The sequence below is a fragment of the Lacerta agilis genome, chromosome 5 (genome assembly GCF_009819535.1).
Source record: "Lacerta agilis isolate rLacAgi1 chromosome 5, rLacAgi1.pri, whole genome shotgun sequence".
Taxonomy (NCBI): Eukaryota; Metazoa; Chordata; class Lepidosauria; order Squamata; family Lacertidae; genus Lacerta; species Lacerta agilis.
Genome location: NC_046316.1, coordinates 46,047,314 through 46,067,613, shown reverse-complemented (window position 1 = coordinate 46,067,613; position 20,300 = coordinate 46,047,314). Strand labels below are relative to the sequence as shown.

Genomic DNA, 20,300 nt, shown 5'->3' with positions numbered 1-20,300 from the left:
AAATCTAGAGAACCCACATTTAGGTAGTCTATAAATAATTGAGCTCACCATTCCAGGATATACTATCAATGTAATATGTTTGATAAGCCAAATGGTAATAGTAAGGAACTGACTACTGTAGTTTATTTATAATAATGGCCTTTTTATACAACAAAAAATATGAGGTATTTTAAAGATTCTTCTTTTCTTTTTCCCTTTCTAGTCTTCAAACAAAATATACATAAATAGGTGGTAGAAGCATACTCACACTAGAAGTTGAAAATGGAAAAGTTGAAAGGCTTTTTGTTGGTTTTCATGGGATTAAATACTCTGTTTATGGTAAGAGTAAATTGGCTGTGTTTTTTTTTAAAAAAAACACACACACACAAATGAATAGAAAAACAGTTTTTAATCAGGTCTTTGGGGACTCAGCATGGATTTAGGGATTTCTTATTTCAAACTCATTGTATAAGAAATAAACCATTTCACTGGGAACGTGAGCAAGGAGTTATTAATACATTCCTTCAATAGCATCCACAACTTACTATAAATTATTTCACTTTTCCTTCTTATCTTAGAAAGATGCATTTAATTCTAACTTTTAAAAACCCAACTTCTAGTAAATGTGGGAAATGATTTATAGACTTCAGAAATGTGCAGGCTGATGTGACGAGAAGTGAGGAAAATCTGTATGGATTTTCATGCCTTGCAGCACATTATAGAAAACTAAAAAATGATCCCAGAGAACTGGCAGATAGTTACCCTGAATGAAATAAACTGACATATCATTGTTAAAAATACCATCACCCACATTCATGGAGCTAAAGACTATTATGTGCAAACCATCTAGTGCACATTTAGAAAATCCAGTGGTACAGTCCTCTTGGGGCTGTAACTCTTCTGAATAGACAGGGGGAAATGCAGGTTTTAATGAACCCCTGAATAAAATGAGACTACCTGCACACAGAAAAGTAGCATGTATATGTGCACATAGAAAGCTAGCGTGCATGTCAATGAGAGCGTTAACCTACAATCATTCTTGGCAATAGCTTTTGATAGGGTATTTTCTTCATTCAATCATGACGTCCCTTCACCTACATTTTGAAATGCTATATTGATGGGAAGATTATACCACATGATTATCCTGCACAAGTAATTTGCATTTAAGCCAGCTGAGAAACCTTTAATGATTGCGATGAAACAATGACACACAGCCCTTTCCTTTGAGCCACTGTGGTAGCCAAGAAGGGTGAAAGATTAGAGGCAAGGGCTACTGCCCCAACAGAATGTGACAGTCTGTTATACAGATATTTAAAACACATGCAGATTAACAGTCCAACACTTAATAATACACTGTGCATCGTTAGTATTTTTTTATTTAAAATAAAGGTTTACAAAAGTCAGGCCATTAACAAAAAAAGGATAATGGAACATTTATCCCCCTTCTGTGAAATGCTATTAAAACAGGGACACCTTTAATTTCTTCATGAAGAAAAGGTCTCTCTGCCAGGGTGAGTATAATTTTTCCTCACAGTGTCCTCTAATGTCATTGCTTTATCTTCATTAACATTTTTATTCCGACAGCAAGAGAGAGGACAATGGAACTGGGGTGTTTCTTTTAAAACAGAGCATGTATTGGTGCAGCAATGCTTCCATTTCCAAATTGGCAAATTATTCAAACAATTAAGTATGTTTATACATAAGCATCAACAGGTCACACTCAGTACTTAACTAGCTAGGCTTCCAGACGTCTACATTGTTACTTCTTTTTAAGAAACTTGAGTTTAAACTCAATTTATGTGGACTGTTCCTGAAACACGTTTCTAATTTGAAAAACAGGTCTGACAGCCTAGTTAGTGCTTCACATTTAACCAAGATCTAAAGCTGCACAACACAAGGCCATTTCCCAGTCCCCATACGACATTTTTCCTATGTGGGATAATGGCTAGATTCAGATGGAACACTAAATTATGGTTTAGCACTACAGGTACGAGCCTCTCCCATTTCCTCCTCTAGCGTGACTGCAAGGAGATTGGACGCTTTCCCTTCTGTTTTCAACACACTGTAGTTTGTCAATATGTGCAAACCTGGTACTGGGGTTAGTCTTAACTATGGTTTAGGGAAACAGCCAGGATCAAAACCAGGGTTTTAAGTTACTTGTTCCCTAAACCTGAGATGGGAAAACTCAAGCACAGGCACCCTATATGGCCTCCCAGGCCTCTCTATCTGGCCTTTCACCAGACCATGCCTCCTCCCTAGGCCACACCCCTCACTAGCCCTGCTCTATGTTTTTGCCTGTCTGGAATATGTCCTCAAGCTGTGATAATGCCTGTTGCTTGCCTGGATGGAGGATGGAGAAATGTACGTGTGAATATGGTTGTAAAAGCCTCTGGATTTTGCATGGCCAGAATGCAGCATAAACAAAGATCTAAGCTGTACCAAGGTAGTTCATGCTGATGGGTGGAGTTGAGAGCATCCATCAAGAAATACAGCAATTGGTGAATCACTCAACATAGATAGTGAGGGCATGTTGTGGAAGAAACACCCCAGAATTTGTGCTCATTTATTCAGGGAACCCCCCCCCCCGGTTAATTCTTGATTATGTAAACGAGCCCCTACATCAGGCATCCCCAAACTTCGGCCCTCCAGATGTTTTGGACTACAATTCCCATCATCCCTGACCACTGGTCCTGTTAGCTAGGCATCATGGGAGTTGAAGGCCAAAACATCTGGAGGGCCGCAGTTTGGGGATGCCTGCCCTACATTGTAGGTTGCTGCATATATTATTCTATAAACACATGATTGAAGATATTTTATAGAAAATAAATATGGTACTCACTAAGACAAGTGTTATCCTGGAAGAAATTCAGAAATTTCAGACATTCTTCTAGGTCATTTCCACTATTGCTGCAGTCACACCATGGAGCGACACTGAGACTGTTGTAATTTAAATAATTTGGAGTCATAACTGTGCCTATTAACAAAAAGAAACAACAAAACAAAACGTGATTATTTATTTTTCAATAACTCACCACCCTCCCAGAAACCCAATCAAGAAATGAATATCATCTTGTTGATGAGGGAAGGAGAACAGGATTGAAATGTTAAAATACACAAGTAAGCTTGGAGTAGATATGAGATGAGAAGATTTTTTGGGGGGGTTGGGGTGGGAATGGGTAAATATGGCCTGATGAATTCTGATGAAGAGTATAAAGGCAGAACACATAAACTATCACTGATGTAATGATGTTGTCCTGAGCCTGCAAACAGGTGGTTCCTCAAATATTAACCAAAGGTTAGATTAACATTTTAACGACAACAAATTAAAATTATCATCACTTATTTTGACTAACATTGCAACTACACTTATTTTGTGATGCCAAGGAACAACCATTATGTTTGGATAATCTGAAGTAGAAATGACAATTCTATAGAAAGCACCAAATGAATTTGGAGGATTATTGCTATTTTTACATGCCTGAAATCCTTAAATATGCCCACAGGTGATCCAGGACAAAAAACCTATTTATTGATTTAGAACTGGAGGTATTTTGTACTTTTCAGAAAATAATCATCAGCTGCCAGCTCTGGTTTGTATCTGTCAGGTGTGGGGCTGGTGGGTGTGACTTGGGGGAAACGGCCTTGAGGGCAAAATTGTGACCTGTGCTGGGCCTAATTAGACCAGCAGACCAGAGGTTCCTCACACCTGTTTTATTAGAACACAACAGGAATGAAGCACGGTAGATCTCCAGCACTGTTCAAAGTTAAAATTTGTTTTTCATTATTTGCTTCTCATTAAATATTCTCATTAAATATTAGGATCTGATTTTGCTGTTCCAGGGATCCTTGTGGTTGTACTAATGCTAATCTCAGGTAACACAGTGATGATGGCTATATAGCCAAAATGGAACTACTAAGGAGCAACAGGGAGCAATTGGCATGCTTACAGAAACCTCAAGGTTCGTTCATATCTCCATCTATTTGTTATTGATGAGGGGGAATGAAATGGTGTATTCTGTAAGATGGCATGGTTGGCTGGCTCCCTGAACAGGAGCACTCCATGCAGCATTCTGTCCCTCTGGTGTTTTCTATCACAGACCACTGAGTGTTTACAAATTTGTATTAATGCAATTTAGAGTGTTCCCAAAAGCATAATACAAAACTAAACCACTATTTTTCTTCAACAGAAAAAGTGGTATATTATGACTGATCTATCTGGTCACCATTAACACACCCAATTAGGAGATAGCATTTGTTCCCTGTGCATCAAAGAGTATCATATTAATTTTTATGACCACTTTAATGTGGCAAATGTGTGCTGGAGTGATTGCTATCCATCATTTCAATGTCATAAGGCATTTTTGCATTGGACTCCTTTTTGATAGATACCTCAAGTTACTTTTACAATCCCTTAAAAAGTCACCATTCTGTGGCAATCACCTTATCATCTAAAAAGTGAGAGGTAAATGTTTTCTATATCACTTGAAAACCACTTCTCAGGCTCACTATCCATCTGCAGTCTATATTCTCAAACTTGACTTTAATGTTATGGCTCCCACATGGAGATAACTGGCGGGACCCCACATCTCTTGACCAGAACATCTGAGAGCCACTTGCTATGCACACTAGCACATTTACCTGGAGAGTATCCATATAAGCAGTGCTAATTTGTGGAGGTAGATGCTGCCAGCATGCAGAATCTCCATGCAGCTGGGCTAGGGAACATAACAAGTAGTTTTGAAAGGTTATACTCGTAGTGTGGACAGCCTCCGCATACTGGATATAATTAGCTCTCAATATGGGTAGGGGGAAAAACATGGCAAAAGAGTTGAGAGAGGAATCCTGGACAGGTAACCATACAACCACAGAATGCACATACATGCCCTTGGAGTCTAGATTAATACTAGGCTGACAAAAGCTCTTGGTATCCCAAAGAAAATGAAAGGCTGGTTTTGGAAGCCTGTGAGTTTTTCAGAGTAACAGCAGTAAGCAAGGCATGAACTCCTGTTACACTAGTCAGTTTCCATCCTCTTGACTGTGTCTTGGGGCTGCTAGCAAGGAAGAAGAATGTGCATTTCCCCTCCAAAGTCAGATCTCCACTTGATTTCACTTCCTTAGAGACCCATTCCCTTGATCTTGATGCCAGAGAGTGTTTTTGCAGTCTTTCTTCAAGCATTTGTGCAGTAGGCTATCTTTGCCCATGGAAACAGAAAAGTACCTCTCTGCTGGAACTGGGTTATCCTTAAGGTTAAATTGCATAATGGCTCCAATAAAATCCTCAGCAAAAGTCCCTGTGTCTGGGAACTACTTGCCAGCAGCTGTTATTCTGAGTTATCCATTAGTACCAAAGTTATTTCTTGCCAGCAGCTAGCATCCATACATCACTTGATTGGATCTGATGTCTAAGATACACAAGTTCTTTGTCCAGGAATCAGCTTCTTTTGTCTGCAGCTAGTTAAGTCATCCTTTTGCCTTTGCTTCCATAAAAAAGCAATTCCCAAGATTTTTGAAAGCTGCCATACTTCTCTAGTCATCATACTTATTTATGATTAGCAAACTTGGCCAATAAGTATCGAGAAGTGTTGCCATTTTGGCCCATGAAAATAAAACAGGGTAGTTGTATTCCTTGATCACTATTTGTCAGTGAAAATGTATGCAATTATTGGAATAACATAGAAGTGTTTGTCAGAAAAATAGAAAGCTACTAATTAAATTGTACATATCTACATACAAAGAAGAAAATCCGTGAAATTTCATGGTTACAGCTGTTTGGAGCACTGAGCATTACACACAGAGAGAGAGAGAGAGCTAACCTACTAATATATCTTCACACATCGTCTTTCTGAGCGAGAGCATTCTGTTTTCCCCATGCTGTTATACCCCCAGGTGGTATCTCATCAGAAAAGATGTTTTTAACAGCTATAGGAGTTGAGCTGTGGTTTTCACACCTACCATAAACAGCTAGAAAAGTTTCATGACAGCTGTAGACTCTGAGCTTGAAACAAATCTAATATGTAAGTCTTCATGTCATTTCTTTCTCATGTTTCACCCACACATAAATACTTAGGCTATGTACATATTACCATTTACTCTAGCTCAAGCATACTCCCATTGTTGTTGTTTCAACTCGTATACACATGATGTTAGCCACAATCCGTACCTATCCTGTAGTTTCTTGAGAAATACTGCTGTTTGATGTCTTTCCCATCAAACCAATTTCCATTTGATTTGAAAAGGTATGCCACATTCACTTTACAGTTAAGCTGAGGTGTGCCTCAAAACACACACAGATGGCAGCTTCATGAATAGGAGTTTGCGGGGCAGGTGTTGCACGTGCAGGGAAATCAAATATGTAATGCTCATCAGGTGTACATATCCCCACCCCTCTGTGTTGTGTACAGCAACATGCAAATACAACTTGAAATGCAGTGGGGTAGGGAAATTCCTTCACTGCATTTTAAGCTGCTAATGTGTACATAGCCTTATCTAGTCTGCTACCCGACTACTACATTCTGGACGTTCACTGCCTTAAGATGAGTGCTTTCACTAAGAAACCAGCATAATACCAAAATGGAGTATGCCTCCACTGTCAGAGTCATTATGTTGGAGAACCCCAGATGCTGGAAAGTGCAGGAGTGGGGCGTGTTCTTGTACTCAGGTCCTGCTTGCAGGTTTCCCACAGGCATCAGATTAGCCACTGTATGAACTGAATACTAGACTAGATGGGCCATTGGCCTAATCCAGTAGGCTTTTCTTATGTTCCTAAAGAACAGTTTGGCATGGTGAGTACAAATCACAGCAAGTCATGGGCCCAACAGTCCATCCAGGGCATGGGTAGGCAAACTAAGGCCCAGGGGCCGGATCCGGCCAAATTGCCTTCTAAATCCGGCCCACGGACGGTCCGGGAATCAGCGTGTTTTTACATGAGTAGAATGTGTGCTTTTATTTAAAATGCATCTCTGGGTTATTTGTGGGGCATAGGAATTCGTTCCTTTTTTTTCTTTTTCCAAAATACAGTCTGCCCCCCCCCCCAAGGTCTGAGGGACAGTGGACTGGCCCCCTGCTGAAAAAGTTTGCTGACCCCTGATCCAGGGTGTCCCTCTGGGGTGAGGTTGAGAATGGAACAATTGCTTCTTATTGCACTTAAGCATACTTAAGCATTATGTCCAAATCCTTCCCCACAGACTTAATTTAGCATGAGCATACGGGTCAAAATGTAATTGATGATACAGTACATTATATTTCCCACCACTCTAACTGCTGAAATTGCAGGTGGAAATAGTCCTTTCCTTTTTATACACATAGACCCTATTCATCCATAAGGGGGTGCCAAGTATATCATCTTTATGATTACCTGTGCAGGGCTGTTTGCAGGGGGGGAAAGCTTGCCAATCATTTGTATGAGCTAAAAGATATATATGCCTTATGGTACAGTCTAAGATCTGGGAAATTAAATCTTTCTTCCAATATTGACAACTGCAGTTTTTAAAGAGAAAAGGGAGGCAAAGTCTCACAAAGAAACTTCTGAATTGCTGTACAGTATTATGTTTTTGAAAACGCCTTTACGAAAAACATAAAGGAATACTACAAAGTATCAAAAATTATTCATGGCAAGATATTCATCTTATGTGTATTATTCTACCCCAAATACTACATCTGAGTAATACCCATCTTTCCAAATCAAAAGATATCTCTGTCATCAATCTGTTAAGCTAGCTTTCTGACCCATCATTTAATGTTGACTTATTTCAAACAGTCAACACTTTGTTGGGTTCAGTTGACACCACAAGCTCTTGTTAATCTAAACCAGAAGTGAAAACTGCCAAACTCCTCCTTGAGGCTGCTGTGGGATAATGTGAGCCAAAAGCTCATTGCGGTTCATTCTTATAATGCAGGGATGTCCACTGTGGGCAAATGTCTTGCTCTGAAGTGAAGCCAGTGGTACTTGACAGTCACTCAAGCAGAAGTAGCAATGATAAATCCAAATGTTAATTACGATAACGATCTGAAGGGATAGTTTTGCCTTCACTGGGAATGACAGGTACCTCAGAAACCATTTAATAAGGACACAGGGGGTCATTCACAAACAGATTTCTTGGAAACAAATTAGAAGATAATTGGTTTCATTCATCAAGGAAACTATCCTTTCCCTAGAAAGGAGAAGTCATTTTCATAGCAAAGTAAATTTCACCCTAGTTACTTTTGGGATATTCAAAAGCTTGCTCTAAAAAAAAGTTAAGATAAACATAAAAACTAATTGTGCATGCATTTACAATGACCCCCCCCCCCCAGTGTCTATATGGGGGAAAAGTAAATGAACTGCCAACAGAAAGTCAGAACATGTTATAGCTTCCCTATGGTAAACAATCTCTGTCTCAGTAGTAACAACTGCATGTCCACACCACGGTAATTATCTTATTACATTATTCCACACCCACAAGTAGATACCAGGAATGCAGAGTGGGGGCACAGAGACTCACAAATAATATAGTGCTTAGTTGCATACTTGAATGTTCCAGGAGTCCTAAATCTTACCAGTCAAGTGATCTAATACAGCAAAGGAGAGAGATCCATTTGTTGAAGCAGTTTTCCATGCATATACCTGGTATGGCTGCATTGAGTGGCTGGATATGATGTTTGAGGGACATTCCCCAACAAAGCTCCAAATTGCTAGTATGTGAGTAGTTGTCCCCAACTAGAGGTAATTCAGAACCAGTTCTTTAAGAGTACTTCACGTGTGGGCTCTTTCATTCAAAATATTCTTCCTTACTTGGTACACAAACCTTTTGCCCATTTGCTTTCATTTCTATGAACTTTAGGCTTAGGCTTACTGCCTTTGAAATTTCATTAATTTTAACTCAAAGGTAAATAGAAAAGAACTTTAAGAGTTGAGCTATGCATGGATTGCGTCCTGGTATTGTGCTTATACATGGCTGATGGCGTTTAGGCCATGAGCATTTATTTCATCTCTGCTTTTCAACAAAATTTTCAAGATGCCTAAGATGTTGTTGGGGTTTGGCACGACAGAGTTTCAAAGAAAGACGTGCTCTCCCAAGCCCCCACTCCCAGCATGCTTGCACTCCTGTCTCAGCACCATCTACACTGATTCCACAGAATGGAAGAGGGCAGGATCCCCAAGAACATGCTCTATGGGGAGCTGGCTTCAGGCACAAGGACTTTTGGCAGACCAGCTCTGTGTTACAAAAGTGTCTGCAACCATGACATGAAGGTTGGCAACATCAACCCTGCCATGTGGGAATCCCTTGCAGATGACCACAGTCTGGAAACAGAGAGTCAAATTGTGTATCCATAGCAGTGACCAGAGCAGAAATGACCCACTGTGAGGAATGCAGGGTAAAGAAATGCCATGGTGCATCTGCACCAGTGAAACCAGATGCACTCATCTGCCCCAGTTGCAACAAAACATGTCTCTAGCGCCATAGCAGTTTCCAACAGTTTGTCTTCACCCCCAAAGGCACACTCTTCCATGTTCTCCCAAGAGAGATGGGTGCCAACAAGAACAACTTCTTGGAGTTTCCCTTGCCCTTTGTTTCATTTTCATACCACACATCAAAAAAAAGCCTCACTTCTCACCTACCTATCCACCCCCCCTCCCAAAAGCAAACCCAAGGGAGTGGGGAAAGCCTTACCAATAAGCCCAGAGTAAGCAAGGAGGCAGTCAGCATAGTTTTCCTTCAGACAGCTACTAATAGATCGTGACTCAGGCTGGCAGTTTGTGAAAAAATCTGCAAGGCGAGATCTGCAATGTGGTAAGAAGGAAAAAAAAAAGACATATCTTTAAAAATCAAACCTCCAGGCTATCTTACCTTTTGCACTCTCCTCTCTTTTTGTCAATATTTAATTCTCCTTTACACACATACACTGTACACATTCAAACTGTTAAGAGTACCATCTTTAAACACAGCATTTATCTCAATGGTGCATAGCAAAGAAGTGTTAAGGTATAAACGGGCAAAAATAAGATAAAATCCTACAGCCAGTGCTCTGGAAAATGCACATTTTATACATGACAGAGCACTCAGAACACTCCTGCTAAGTAGAGACAACAGCTAAATCCATCAATGAAATGTTTGCTTGGTGAGATTCTTTCATCAGCATTTGAAATATGTAAGGAGACCATGGCAGGGATTCACCTAACAAGCCCCATCAGCAGAAGCCCTGTGCAAGGATTTCCGCTTGCGCAGTGGGGCTTTCCCCACTCTCTCCCTGCATGCTCCCTGCAACTGGCCGGGAGGGGGGGTTGTCGGAAAAATCCCCAAAGCACGTGTTTTTGGGGACGCAGGAGGAAAGAATGTTATGCCTGGCAAGCTGAAATCCTTGGATTGATGGAATGACTAGAGGAATATTATTTTGAATTCTTCCACCCATAGATCTGTCCAAGCAAGTGGGCTAATTGATCATGTAGCAAATGCCTGGGAGCCTCATCGTCAAGTGGTTTCAACTGCAAAAATACCTACAGTGGCATCCTTCAAATTGCCACACAGCACTTCTTTGCTTGTCATTTGAAACCCAAAAGTACTTTCACTTACAAAAAGAAGAAAGGTGCAAAATAGTTTTAAGGTGGGTGCTGGATGGCTTGCTCAATGCCACATAAAATGGCTGTTGCACTCCCAAGCCTCCCTCAGACATCCCTCAGCTCATAATTTAAGTGCATGAGAAAATTTAGGGTTCTAATCCAGCAATTGTGGGTGCACTCCGTGAAAGTGACTATGGGACTGCTGAAAAATTGACATTCGCATTATTGGATTGGTTAGTATCAGTTTATTCTATTTTTAAAATGAATAGCCCACTCTGTCTTTCACATGACCTCAGAGCAGCTAACAGCAAAAAAGTTAAAACAACAGACAAAAAGCAATTAACAAAAAGAACAATACCTGGTAACAGAAATAATCAGAGGCATAACCCCCCGCAAATTAACACAGTAGGATTAATCGATACAAATGGAAAACAATCCCCAACACAGTAGCAAGAAAACAGGGACTAAGAAAACCAGCCAGTTCCAAAGGCCTTTTCTTTTTTAAAGCCAGTTTTTTTTTACCAGGCATACAATGACACAGTGCTGGAGCCAGGAGGTAATCCCTGCAGAAGGAGTTCAATGAAGTTGGTGCCATTAATGAAAAGGCCCTGCCTGTTCTGGACATTCACCACACTCCAGCTGATGGGGGAAATGCTGCAGGCGCAGCAGTAGGCTGCAGCAATATGACATTTAATTTTAATTTATAAATATATTTCCACCCTTTCTATGGTCACAAATATAAGTTTACAGGTGTGTGAGTAGTACCTAGTAAAATATCAAAAGGTTTGTTGACTAAGGTCACGTCCACACTATACATTTAAAGCACACTAATATCACTCAAAACAGTTGTTTCCTTCCAAGAATCCTGTGAACTGTAGTTTATTAAGGGTGCTGGGAAGTATAGCTCTGTGATAAACTACAGTCCTTAGGATATTTTGGACTAGGCCAAAACCATTAAAGTAGTACAAGAGTGCTTATAATGTATGGTGCGGATGTGACTTAAGAGTTCCAGTGATGGGTGGACTAAGCTTCTGAACCTTTTATCACTCACTCCTTCCCTCCCTGTGGTTAGCACAAACAGAATTGAAAGAAAGAAAATGGGGCAAAGATGCTTGATTGGCACAAAGCATGCAGATTAAAGAACAAAACTTTCTTGGCAGAGAATTCAGTTCCCCTCAGCACAGAATTTAGTTTTGTTGTTGGCGGAGCAAATACAGCTGTGCTTACCCACAATCCTATGACATGCTGTGCTCACATGATTAGGCCCATTAATGAAATAAATGGCTGACAGTGTAATAAACTGAAGATGAATGCTGTGCTAGGCAGAACTTTTAGAAGCTTAATGTTTTGCAAGAAAAGAGGAGCTTCCCCACCCCCAGTCCAGCTACAGGTACATCTCAGTGATAGCCTATCTATGTGTAAAACTAAGAAACCAAAGTTCTACAAGCAGCTCTCTCAATGAAGGCACATGACTGTCGTCACGGCTTAATGATTATAGTTGCACCTTATAAGAAACCCATTCCTGCTGAACTTTGCATAGTATTTTAAGACAAGTAAGTAAATTGTCTTACAAAACAATTGCTGTGTGTGCTTAGAGGACTTAGCAAAGAATAATTTCATAGAATCATAGAGTTGGAAGGGATCCAAGGGTCATGTAGTCCAACCCCCTGCAATGCAGGAATGTCAAGTAAAGCATCCATGACAGATGGCCATCCAGCCATCACCTAACACCCAACACCATGAAGTGATAGCATAAACTCATTCTTTTCTTACCTAGAACCAGTGCTTTTCTTTTCAAGGGGTTCTCAAGGGTACGTGTACTGGCACCTCTTTTGTTGTTGTTAAAAAGTGTGACACTGTAACAACTTTATGGTTAGTACCAGCACCTATTTTTCTAGAAAAAAAGCACTGCCCAGAACCCATACAACCCCAAAGGGTTGTGGCCAGAGGAAGCATGAAAGGGATGGGGCCAGTGGATGTGATTCTGTTTTCTTATTACACAGTCTCTAAGCAAGAGATGCCTGAATACTCCCTTGACTGGCATCAGCTCTCCTGCGTCTCAGGCAGACAGAGAGAGAGAACTTTCTCAGTGGAGAAAGTTTTTAACAGGAGATTGTAGGGACTATAAACAGACATAGCATGTGCTCTCCCAGTGAGCTATGCTCCCCCACAACCATTTGATCAATAACTCCACATCAGCCTCAAACACAGTATAATCTCTTTCATATTGACACTCTCTGAAGATGTAGGAAAACCATGAACTTGCTACTCTACTGTGAACCATTCTGTTTCCACCTTGGCCCATTATTATTATTATTATTATTATCATCTTAATTATTTAGATTTCCTACTCAAGGGCAAGCCTGCGGTTATTGCTACTTCTTGTCTACAAAAAATAAATTTTAAAAACCTGCACAAGTGGTTGTAAAGAAGTAAAGGTTCCTGAGAACCTGAATATTTCATTCTCAGCTGTCACTTTATGCAGTTATCCTTTGTATACATTTTACCAATGGAAAGCAAAAACCAACAACAAATCTGTAAATTCTTGCAACTTTTTAAAAGGAAAAGTCTCTGGAGACTAATTAATTTTGTTTGCTATTATCATTTGATCTATTCTTGTAAAGAGAGCTAATGTGCTTTATTGAGTGGATTGAAAGTAGAGATGGATGGGTAAGCTTGCAAAAGTTCAAAGGCTTTTCTAATCTTAAATGCACATAGAGTTATACTACTCTTCTAGGAGTAGGAACCTATTCAACCAGAAATCTCCAATGTTCACAGTTCATATCAGGGCAGAGCAGGCCAACTAGGCAGAACAATATATACTTGATTAATTTTTATAATTTAGTGTTGACCTTGGGACTGTAGGATGCAAAACATCAAGGAAGGAAGCAGGCTAGGATTAATTCAGAGATGAATAATAAAACTGTTTGGCTAACTTTTGAACTTTATTCTGATGGCTTTTGTGTGAATCACTGGAGTCATGCAAATAACCCCCAGAAGTCAAATTCCCTCGCCTTGTTTGCATATTATCACTGAGTGTGAGCATTCTATAACTCCTCTGCTTTGGATATTATTTAGGTGCAGTAAGCTGAAGCTGCCACTCCCTTTTGTTCATATTCTTCCTCAACCATATCTGTAACGTGCACCAGTACACAGTGCAAAAACAAATCTTAATGTGATGGTGACCCTGACTGCATCAATATTTCTGTTTTGTGCTGTGCTGAATAAATGTGCAGACACATTTGTGAATATCAGTAACCTGAATGGAAAAAAATGCAGTTAAGTAGAAGAAATGGAAAACTGTGTCAAATTGCACATGCACCTATCTGTAGGGGGCAGCATGGTGGGACTGTGCTGCTCACATGTCCTCCGTCTGAGTTGTTGCTGCATAGAGGGATGGAGAGGGTGAGGTGGTGGCAAGGGTGGCCCAGTGTAAATGCACTAGCAGAGCCACCAGATTGGTTCTGCTGGCATGTTTGCCCTGTGACAACCTTGCCCCTTGCCTTCTCTGTCCCTGCATGCAGCAGTGACTCAGGCAGAGGGAGGTCAGGTGAGTCATAGAGCCCAACCACAGCATCCACTACTAACAATACTGGGATTAATTTTAGAACTTCTCCATGTTAGACTGGAAGGAATGCAAAGCAGAATGTGGAGCAGAGCAAAAACACAGAATAATAACAGAAAGGCCAGGGAAAATCCACTAATTCACAAAAGAAAATTATACTTATTACATTTCTGTACACATATCAGTATGTATTGAAATGTGATGACATTCTAATCAAAATAGTTGAGACCTTTAAACCTTTCCTTATTCCAAATTCTTGAAAAGCTCATTGATGTTTGGAAATTATTTGAAGCAATTATCACTTTGGCCTTTTTATGGTTGCTCAACTGAACTGTGGCAAACCCTGTGTATGCTGTTTGTAAAGTGTGTATTCTCCATTTGAAAAGAACTGAGGCCTCTGTGTTCGGAAAACTGTGCCAAATTTCTACGAATGTATTTTCCTTTTGATACTTATTTATTGACCTAGACCTTGGCTGATCTACTGGTGATTAGTAACAGAAGTGATTTTGAACTCACTTGCAACACAGTTTGTGTAGTGAGGTAAAATTCACTTAAGAACATCAAGAACCTCATTAACCAAAACTGCAACCTGAGTGAATGGATGGATCTGTCTGTGTATGGCGTGCACATGGTACCATGTAAAAAAAAAAAAAAAAAGGCTCTTGTAATCCAGTCAGAATTAGGCACTCTTTTGAAGATGGCAGAAGACAGGATTTGCTGACCATACCCACTAAGCCAGGGCTGGATCCAAGGTTGGGCCAAAATTCTTGATTTCAGAAGGTGGTGGGCAGTCAAGGAGGAGAACAAAAGACTGTTGACTATGGATCCTGTTTGTCTAGCACACAGTAGCGCCCTGTTGGGACTGGAAGGGCAGAAGACAAGGAGCCCAAACAGTAGTTTGAGCTAGAACCAATGACAGGCAGAGTTAGCTAATTCTAGTTTTGTCCCCATCCTCCTACCTGTTGAATTCTACTAGGACAACACAGAGACTAAGAATGATGAAGCTGACAGACAGTGCTACCCCCTGCACTGCTTAGAATGCACGTAGGTTGGGGCTGCCTGAGAGAATACTGTGGTTAATGGACAGTGTCCCATTCGCCTTAATGGATTAACTTCCACTGTGAACACATCTTCCAGTAAAAAAGGCAGATTGTGATAGCTAAGTAAGAAAAAGCAAAACAAAAGCTTCCATTTTGGATTTTTGAGATGCACTTGCTATTCTCTCCCATTCCTGGGGACAAAGGCATGGGGTGACTAATAATTAGCCAACTCTGTTCAAGTGTCTAGACACCATTTGGCAGACATACCCCCTTTACGTAAGGGGAATGTTACATCAAAATTGACAATAAAGCACCGCTGAAGTTTTCAGGAAGGACAATTTCAGACAGGAGCATCCATAAAAGCCATTTAATCAGAAAATCAATCTGAAAAGAAGCATGAAAATATGAGGAAGCACAGAACCAAGGCACAGAACCTTTCAAGAAAAGCCCTACTAGATCAGAACAAAGGACTATCCAGTGTTGAAACAAGAGGCACCCTTTAGTTAAACAGCCTTCTCCAAATTGCTGTCCCTCAGATGCTTTGGACTACAACTCCCATCAGCCATCCTGGCTGGGTCTCATGGGAGCTGCGTTCCAAAACAATGAGACAACACCAAGTTGGCGAAGGCCAATCTACTTTTAACTAACAGTACAAAGAGAGGGTTTCCCCTACCTTAATATGCTTACTAGAAACAACCATATCAACCACATGGTTGTATGCTCGAAGGAAAAAGAGGGGTTCAAATGACATGTGAGCATAAATTGTATAAAGGGCCACCTTTCAGCATTGTGTTCTGATCTAATGTGGCATATATATATATATATATATTCCAGAGCTCACGTGCATCTCAGATGCAATGTATAGTTGATTGTATTTTATCTTGTTTATCTTGTTATGTAATCTACTGTGAATTGAAAGGCATGATAGAAATGCTAAGTAAATAACTGTACCCTCCCATTTCTCTGCTGCTCTGTTGATGCTGCCCTTGGATAGAAATTGTGTAGAAGTTAAAACAGCCAAATAATATTTTCTCTTCACCACTTTCTGCATATAACATGGTTATTTGTCTGTCATATTTAGACAAAAGAATCTGCCAAAGATGTAATCCAATGACAGTTAAGCATTAAAATCCTTAGTACTAGAAGATCGGGTCTGCAATGATATCTGCAATGAGATCAAAGGGAAAATTGTCGGCCTCAGAAGCAAGTCCAAATGAAAATTATTTATAGTCAACAGTAGAAAAATATTCTTATAACATTGGCCTTTATGTGAAACAAACAATTTTGAAAAATATGGTGCAAATCATGAAGCCAGGGTAATTTAATAAAGCACGAGAATGACAATTTTCTGACACTGTGACAAAAAACAGGACTTTATTTATCGCCTTAAAAAAATTACCTCAGACCATATTTTCTAGAAGGTGGTGTGTGAAAACATCTGGAAGGCATTCCACAGGAAATAATCCTATATTAAACATGTTTTGTGAGGCTTTGCTTCCTTTCATTGACTTTAAACATTTATAATGCGATTCTGCCTTCCCAGATGAAAACAATGGGCTAAGAAGCCTCTGTTCTTATTGGTGTCTTATTTTTAATCTTGTAACTCTGAAAGCACAGCTATAGAGTAGCCAAATATTTAACAAAATATATCTCTCTTTCTCAGCTTTCTATGTTATTATTTATTATTAAATTATCCCACCCTTTCTGCTAAAGGAGCCATGGACAGCAAGCAACAGGTGATAAAATATCCTAAAAACAATTCCAATACAGATGCAAACTGGAAAAGATGTTAATTTAAAAGACTTGTTGAAAAATTGAAGTTTTTAGTGGGGGGGGGGAATACCCTAATTTGAGAAAAAGCTCCTACAAATGTTCAACTGAAGGAAATAGGTGACACCACTGAAGTTGTGATTCCTACATTGTATGGAAAGGAACAGACCTCCTGAGGAGGCCCTCACCTGCAGAGTGTAGTGATCAATTGGGTATTTAAGAGATGAGATGGTCTTTGGGGTATCTATCTGAATAAAATACAGATGCTAGGGTTCTGAATATTTACTGTAGGTTAAGAGAAGTTGAGAAAAATTCCTTGTAAAGATAGGAAGCTGTCTTATACTGTGCCAGGCTAGCTTTCTAGAGGGAACTCTCTAGGGTCTCCAGCTGAGGTCTTTCCCATCACCTGCTACCTGAGCCATTTAAATGATGAGGCCAGGGATTGAACATGGAACCTTGTAAGTTCCAAACATGCATTTAACCTCTGAGACATAGTTCCTGGGTGGAATTCAACTAGGTTGTTACATGTGCAGAACAATGTCCACTCATGAAACAGGACTTTCGACCCATCTCCCCTCCCCACATGCCCCCTAAATCTGGTCTGGAGGGTTGGGGTAACTTCTAGAAATAGATTTGGGTGTGTGTGGAAGAAAAATATGGTGGGGGAGTGAGTCCTGTTGTTCCCTGTGTGCACACCCCATTTAGTGCCACACTGATTTCCCCCCCTCTCTCTGCTTGGATAACTTATTTAAAATCAAAAGGAGCCAGAGTTAAGAAGGCCTAGAAGTTATGGTCTCTGTGTCATAATCCCACACCTTAAACTGAAGTGTTTTTTTTATGTCATGCTTGTTGGTCAGAATCAAAAGGATACTTTATTATTATTTTGCATATGGTCCCCTGGTTGAGCTTTCGTTTTTAAAAACGAGTTAACATAAGAATATTCATTGTAAGACCCCTGCTGAATCAAATCAAGGTCCCATCTAGCTCAGCATCCTGTTCTCACAGTGGTCAACCAAATGCCTATGGGAAATCCAAATGAAGGACAAGGGCACCAAACACTCTTCACATTTGTGTTTCCACATGGTGTTGAGAGACATGCCACTTGATACTGAAGGTATCATGCCACTGTGGAATTCACTGCCACCTCATCCTCCATGCATTTGTATAAACCCAAGTTAATCTCCATCACTATATTCTGTGGCAGTGAATTCCACAGTTCATGTGCTGTCTCAATAAGTACTTCCTTTTGTATGTCCTGAATTACCCAATGCTCAGTTTCACTAGACAGGCCAGGGTTCTATTAGAGGGAGAAAAACTTCCCTCTTTCCCCTTTCTCCAAACAATGCATAATTTTAAATGCCTCTATCATGTCCCTGCCCCCAATCTCCCCTTTTTTCCAAACCAGAAAAACTCTAGGCTATTCTCTGGAGATCTCTGCTCAAACTAAGCTTTGGTTTTACCTGGCCTCATTAAGTTCTCCTACATTCTAATTCCATGTAATGGTTGTGGCTTTAACATTCCTAGTCTATCTCCACAATAATAACAGCACTACAATAGTGTGCTCAGGGGACCAACCACAGAATATATTGTGATTCTTATTTGGGCCCATCCCTTTCCTGTTCAGCCAGTAGCGTCAGACATCACAGCATCCACTGCCATTTGTATCCTAAGCTTCCTTAGAAAATAAGTGTGCACACTGATATACATATCCCAAGGTGAACTTGAATGTGAATCCAGAGCTTGAAAAGCTTTCCTGTGCAAATTCCTCTTTGCACTTTACAGCAGCAGTGCATCAATGAGAAGAGTTGGGGCACCTGTGTATGCAAGCTGGATGTACAGGTAGGTGCTTTGATATCTGAAACTTGATGTTAGCCTTTTGCCATACTGTGTACAGGTTTCCAGAACACACAGTAGGAACCCTATGAATCTATTCATGAATCTCAGCTCGTTGTTGTTCAATCGTTCAGTCGTGTCCGACTCTTCGTGACCCCATGGACCAGAGCACGCCAGGCATACCTATCTTTCACTGCCTCCTGCAGTTTGGCCAAACTCATGCTAGTCGCTTCGAGAACACTGTCCAACCATCTCATCCTCTGTTGTCCCCTTCTCCTTGTGCCCTCCATCTTTCTCAACATCAGGGTCTTTTCTAGGGAGTCTTTTCTTCTCATGAGGTGGCCAAAGTACTGGAGCCTCAACTTCAGGATCTGTCCTTCCAGTGAGCACTCAGGGCTGATTTCTTTAGGGATGGATAAGTTTGACCTTTTTGCAGTCCATGGGACTCTCAAGAGTCTCCCCCAGCTCATTCACTGGTAAATCCAGCCTTAGCTTAGTCTGTTTGTGAAATCCTAGCTCCATTAAAATAAATGAAAAAATTCTATTTTACTTTAGTCATCAGGATAAGATTTCAGCTTAGAGCTTGAAGGTGGCTTTTACTGCATTAATGCATTAATGCATAACATCATCAGTGTCACCAGACCCTTGAAATGTTTTAGGAAGACTTTTAAGCAGGAGTGTTGATGTATAGCTGTGGAAGGCTTGACAAATTCTCATAATATGGAAAACCATCTGTTTTCTAGTCTATTATAAATATAATATACTTTTGAGTTGTTTTCAAATGGCCAACTCTGGAAAAAAAATCTGTGCCAGTTTCAGACTTTTTAGGGCAACTTGGCAATACAGTGAATGGGCCTGGCAACCACAAAACTGTAGCTGTCATAGCCATAGTGTTTCTAGTCATCTCTATTTTGAAATGGAGACTGACATTTCATTATGAGTGATTAAAAATGGTAGGATGATGAATGGGATAGGCTGAATACTAGACAGCTCTTGAACACGAAGAAACATTGAATAACGTCTGGCTGATATCACTGAGTAGAGGTGCAATTCTTGTGATTTATAAGAATGTGTGAATCTGAAGGGTTTACAGTCTGCACTTGAATAAATATAGCCTACACACATATATTTGAACATAAGATCATCTTTTAATGGTCAGAGCCAGACAATTTAGGAAATCTAGACTAAATATGCACCATGAAACTTTTTTATGTCACTCACTTCCAAGTCTTGGGAACTCAAAGCTTAGCTTTGCAATGCATATTACTGACCTTCTGTTTCAAATCTGGGATAGTGAACTTGCCTTTTTTAGTTGGCACAGAAATATGGCAGCATTTAAAACTGAATGCAAAATGAATATTAAGATATTTAACATTCCTGTTTATGCAAGCACATAAACTGCTGAGAAGCATAACATCATACTCTATTTTTAGTTTCACTTAGATTTTCACTGAGCTGTTATGATATATAAACTGCCAAAAGAAATATTCTCATTCTATGTTCTAATGCACAATGATATACATAACCTTTAGAAAACCCAGCACAGTGTAATGGTGGAATCAGCTGACATTTTTTT

General features: G+C 40.1%; 1 protein-coding gene across 1 annotated transcript in view; it reads right to left on the bottom strand.

The window, feature by feature from the left end:
• GFRA1 (GDNF family receptor alpha 1) overlaps positions 1–20,300 on the bottom strand; it is a 179,197-nt gene that overhangs the window by 30,399 nt on the left and 128,498 nt on the right. The window contains exons 5-6 of the mRNA XM_033149568.1: positions 9,630–9,739; positions 2,819–2,953 (exon numbers count right to left, since the gene is read on the bottom strand). Coding sequence (XP_033005459.1) covers positions 2,819–2,953; positions 9,630–9,739 — 245 coding nt within the window. The remainder of the gene's footprint in view (positions 1–2,818; positions 2,954–9,629; positions 9,740–20,300) is intronic.